Genomic DNA, 5,210 nt, shown 5'->3' with positions numbered 1-5,210 from the left:
ACATGTAACACAGAATGAAAAATCAACTCCATTGTCAATAACAAAGAATGAAAAATCAACTTCAAAAATCAAAAAATAATTCACTAAGCTGGCTTTTCTATCACTTTGATCAAAACTAAAAATAAAAACCTAATTCAAAATAAACTACAAAAACTTATTTGAATTCGGAGTCCATATATACAAATCAAATGAAAAATAAAAAACTTAAACTGATTATTAAACTTACCTGATTCAGCTCTACTGGAAATTCGAGCTTCAACACGACTTCAACTTCTACACGATCAACGAAACTCAACTACTATACGACTACAAAATTCCTATAAAATTTCCACGAAATCTGCATCATCAAAATCTCCATCGATCGCCAAGTTCATCCCAAAGTAATTTTCCACAAAAATAGTAACGTAATCTTCAGATTTCAAAATTGAAAACCACGTATAATATACAAAAAGGTAAAATAGGTATTTTATAAACTAAACTAACATTGAGGGACCTTAGACACCAGAAAATATTATTGTGGATCTCTCCTCATACTAAAAGTTGGATAGGGACCTTAGACTAATTTTCTCATTAATTTTCCATATTATTAAGTCACTTTAATATATATAAAAAAATTGGGATATGCAAACAATGGTGACAATAAACTACAGAAAAAAAAGTATTTAAACAATTTTATCATTTGGTACACATTATTTAAATTGATTTTCTTAATGTGTTCATAATTTTTATGAAGTGCAATATATTGATTCAATATGTTTCATTGAAGACAGTTTTTCCATCAAATTCGAGACACTCAAATTTAGACATGAACAAGTCCTGGCTAGGGGTCAAATTTGGGTCAAGTTTGAACAAATTCTTCTACATTTAAAATTAAGTTCATCCCATTTCTATTGATGATTAGAATCAAAATGGTATAAACTTCCTTCTATATATCTCATCTATTTACATTTTTTTTTTTTGTGAGTTTCAATCCAGATTCATATTGATGATTTAAATCGTCTATTTTGTAGGCTTTGCATAAAGGTCAATTAGACACCAAAAAAAAAAAAAAGCAACTTTATCGGACATATAAACACATAAACAAAAAAAATATATTTTGTTTTATAAAATGACTTGCAAATGTGATTGTAAACTTAAACATCCATTTTATTTAAAAAGAAATACAATTTATTCCTGTTCTTATAATTGTTTGGTGAAATTAATTTTTTTGCATGAATAATCTATACTATGAGACCCTATTAAATAAACAACAATGATTCATCCCCCTTTTCTCCACACCCCCTTTGACCCCCTCTCTCTCTCTCATTGGTTACATTTTCTTTTTCTTTTTCTTTTTTTTCCTGCTCCTCCAATCACCACCCGCCACGTGGCAAAGGAGGGTGAGGGGGTGACTCCCAAAAGGGGGTCCCAAGCATTATTCTTAAATAAACGGTTTAAATTATCAATATGAGTTCAAGTGAGATCCCCAAGAAGATATGAAAATGTGGAGTGTTCTGAAAAGTTGATAAAAAATTGACTTTTTAACTTTTTAACTTGTTGTCTTTTTGTGGGTAAGTTATGTGAGAGGTGATGCAATTCAAAATTGATAAAAAATTGAAAGGTGACTTTTTATCAACTTCTCAAAAGAGCACTGTATAAAAAAATATTATATGGAGAGCAACTCATCTCAATACACTCCTCCCCTGGCTTCTTAATTATCAATAATTTTTTTTATATAATTTATCATAAACAATTAAAAAATGCATTAATTAGTTCAAGACTTTTTTTATTTTATACAACAAAAAGAAAAAAAAGTATTCAAGATTGCAACCCATGTCTTGGGGCAATACCGAGCCGGCCATCTAGGGTTCCAAATTTATAATAGTTTTACTTCACCCAAAAAAACCCCTCTTTCACTTCCACATCTCTCTCGTCTCTGCTCTCCAACATTTTTCCTCTGAAGAAAGATCATCTAATCTTATCTGATCTACCTTCTCTTCAATCCACCTTCTGGGTCTTCACAGTCCAATCATACACCATCAAATCTGCACAAAAATGGTGTCAATTTCTTCTCTGTAAGTATATCTATCCCCTTCTCTCTCTAATTTCAACGAAACAGTGTCTCGATACGCTTCAAGATTGCCCTTTTGTTATCTCGTTAGTATTCGAGATTGTTATTTGAAGTGGGTTTGAGAGAATTTTATGGGGAAATCTGGAGGTAGGAAAAAGAAGGGTGGTGTGAACCAAACCCAAATTTCAGAATCTAACAACAACAATCCAATCCCAAATGCTAATGGTGGTGTTGATTTGGACTCCTCAATTTACTCTAAAAGAGCCAACGAGCTCAAAGAGGAAGGAAACAAAAGATTTCAGGCCAAAGATTATGTGGGTGCTCTTGAACAATACGATAATGCCCTAAAACTCACTCCCAAAACCTACCCGGATCGAGCTGTGTTTCACAGCAATAGAGCTGCTTGTTTGATGCAAATGAAACCCATAGACTATGAAATTGTGATTGCTGAGTGCTCCATGGCACTTCAGGTTCAACCCCTGTTTGTCCGTGCCCTTCTACGAAGGGCTAGGGCATTTGAGGCGATAGGAAAGTATGAAATGGCAATGCAAGACATGCAGGCATTATTGGGCGCTGATCCGAATCACGGGGATGCTTTGGAGATTGCCCAGAGATTGAGGACAGCGCTCGGGCATCGGCAGGAGGCCCAGCAGGACCTTCAGAGCCGGCCATCTCCAGCAGCTCTTGGGGCCTCTGCGGTTCGTGGAGCACCGGTTTCTGGTCTCGGGCCTTGTTTACCAGCAAGGCCGGTGCCAAAGAAAGCATCAACTTCTGCAGTGGGAGCATCGGTTGTATCACCTAATAATAAGCTAGACAGGTCCCAACCATTTTTACATGCTGAAAATGGTCCGCAGGTCAAAACCCAAATGCCAAAGCTTGTTTTGAAGCCATCAAATGGCTCTACCAAATCCAATCCTACTAAGGATAACCAAAAGGAACAGGCTTCTTCGGCAGTGTCATTGGAGACTGCAATTAGATGGAGGTCATTGAAGCTTGTTTATGATCATGACATAAGGCTTGCCCAAATGCCAGTGAATTGCAATTTTAGAGTGTTGAGGGAGGTTGTAAGCAAACGCTTTCCGTCTTCGAAGTCTGTTTTGATTAAATATAAGGATAACGATGGTGATTTGGTGACTATAACGTGTACGGGTGAACTCAGATTGGCAGAGTTGTGTGTTGACAGCATTATTTCAAATGAACCCGAATCAGACATGATGGACTCTGTTGGGATGTTGAGATTGCATATTGTTGAGGTGTGTCCTGAGCAGGAGCCACCTATAGTGGAAGAGGAGGAGCAGGAGAAGCCTCTTGAGAGTGAGGGAATCAAAGGAGATGACAGTGGCTCGCATTCGTCTCTAGGTGATTCAGCTGTGGAAACTGTGGATACTGAGATCAATAAGACGGAGAAGGAAGCTCCAAAGGAAAAACCTGGAACGTCAGAAGACCAAGAGAGCAAGGAAGTGGAGATGGATGACTGGTTATTTGAGTTTGCGCAGTTATTCCGGACCCATGTTGGTATTGATCCAGATGCACATATTGATCTACATGAGCTCGGGATGGAGCTGTGTTCGGAAGCCCTTGAAGAGACAGTAACCAGTGAAGAGGCTCAAAGCCTTTTTGATAAGGCTGCCTTAAAGTTTCAGGAGGTGGCTGCTCTGGCTTTCTTCAATTGGGGAAATGTGCATATGTGTGCTGCGAGGAAACGGATTCCAATTGATGACTCTGCAGAAAAAGAGTTGGTGGCAGCAAAGCTTCAAGCAGCTTATGATTGGGTGAGCGAAAAATATTCTCTGGCCAGAGAGAAGTATGAGGAGGCGCTCTTGATTAAACCAGACTTTTACGAGGGGTTACTTGCATTGGGGCAGCAGCAATTTGAAATGGCTAAACTTCATTGGTCGTATGTACTTGCTAAGAAAGAAGATCTCTCGAAATGGGATTCTACTGAAACAATCAAACTTTTTGATAGTGCAGAGGAGAAAATGAAATCTGCGACTGTGATGTGGGAGAAGCTTGAGGAGCAGAGAGAAAATGAGCTAAAAGATCCAAGTTCGAGCAAGAGGGAAGAATTGCTAAAAAGAAAAAAGAAACAAGGAAGTGGTAATGAAGGCGAGTCCTCTGGTCAAGGAGAGATTTCAGTTGATGAAGCAGCCGAACAGGCAGCAGTGATGAGATCACAGATACATCTATTCTGGGGTAACATGCTTTTCGAGCGTTCTCAAGTTGAATGTAAACTAGGGTTGGATGGGTGGAAAAAGAACCTGGACAATGCTGTTGAACGGTTTAAGCTTGCTGGTGCTTCGGAGCCTGACATTTCAGGGGTTTTGAAGAACCATTGCTCTAATGATGATGCTGTCAAAGAAGATGAGAAGAAGATTGAGAACCTTAGCACTGATAAGGCTAATAATGCAGAAAATAAAGCTGAGCCAATTCTAGTATCAGAGGAATGAACTTCGTGTATTTGCACAGTACCTTCAATTGATTATCTTCGTATTTTCTCTTCATTGATGAGTTTTGATTGGAGAGAGGAGTTGCCTTTTCTTCTCAGTTCTCAGCAGAAGGTGTGGTTGTGGAAGTTTTTGTTTTCTCTTTTTAAATAGAAAGTTAGATACCAACACTGCACAACTGTGTACTCACCCAGAAGGTTTTGAGCCTATTTTTCCCTGGTCAATGTCAAGATGACATTATTTTTGCAGTACTGCTGAGTGTTTTATGAGCAATGTTAAATTATTAGGTTCTTCATATTGACCTTCACTTCTGTTCCAAGTGAGGTTCGGCTCTGTTTCTTTCCTGGGATTAATATGGTTGATTGTGTTCAATTTATTCTCAACTTCTTATTTAACTAAACTGATTCTCTAGTCACTACTAGAATTTAGTCAACATAGGATAGAACATGTCTCAAAGGTACTGATCTGAAGAAGATTTTAAAGTTTATTGATGAGGAAATTCTTATGATTTTTTTATTTTATTTTATAACTTTTTACACAGCTGTCAATTAAATCAGAGCAAAAAAAATTTTGCTCTACTATACTGGTCTTGTGTCTTGTGTGCTTAAAGTAACCTATTAAAGAAATTGAAGGATTGTTGTGTGGCAATTTCTTGGAAAACCTTGATGATGACCTGAAATGGAGAAAGTGAGGAAATTAATAGGACTATAATTATT

At 37.4% G+C, this 5,210-nt stretch overlaps 1 protein-coding gene across 1 annotated transcript; it reads left to right on the top strand.

The window, feature by feature from the left end:
• Positions 1–1,785: 1,785 nt before the first annotated feature.
• On the top strand, positions 1,786–4,789 carry LOC114314437 (protein CLMP1). The gene has a single exon (XM_028260911.2). It carries the CDS (start codon positions 2,182–2,184, stop codon positions 4,495–4,497), a length of 2,316 nt encoding a protein of 771 aa, XP_028116712.2. The 5' UTR covers positions 1,786–2,181; the 3' UTR covers positions 4,498–4,789.
• The last annotated feature ends 421 nt before the right edge of the window (positions 4,790–5,210 follow it).

Source organism: Camellia sinensis, chromosome 9 (genome assembly GCF_055761805.1).
Source record: "Camellia sinensis isolate YWXY chromosome 9, ASM5576180v1, whole genome shotgun sequence".
Taxonomy (NCBI): Eukaryota; Viridiplantae; Streptophyta; class Magnoliopsida; order Ericales; family Theaceae; genus Camellia; species Camellia sinensis.
Note: the sequence above shows the minus strand (reverse complement) of the source record. Positions and strands in the feature narration are given on the sequence as shown.

Bases quoted from the DNA above. Each gene is read 5' to 3' on its own strand.
- LOC114314437 (XM_028260911.2), top strand. From the start codon at position 2,182: ATGGGGAAATCTGGAGGTAGGAAAAAGAAGGGTGGTGTGAACCAAACC.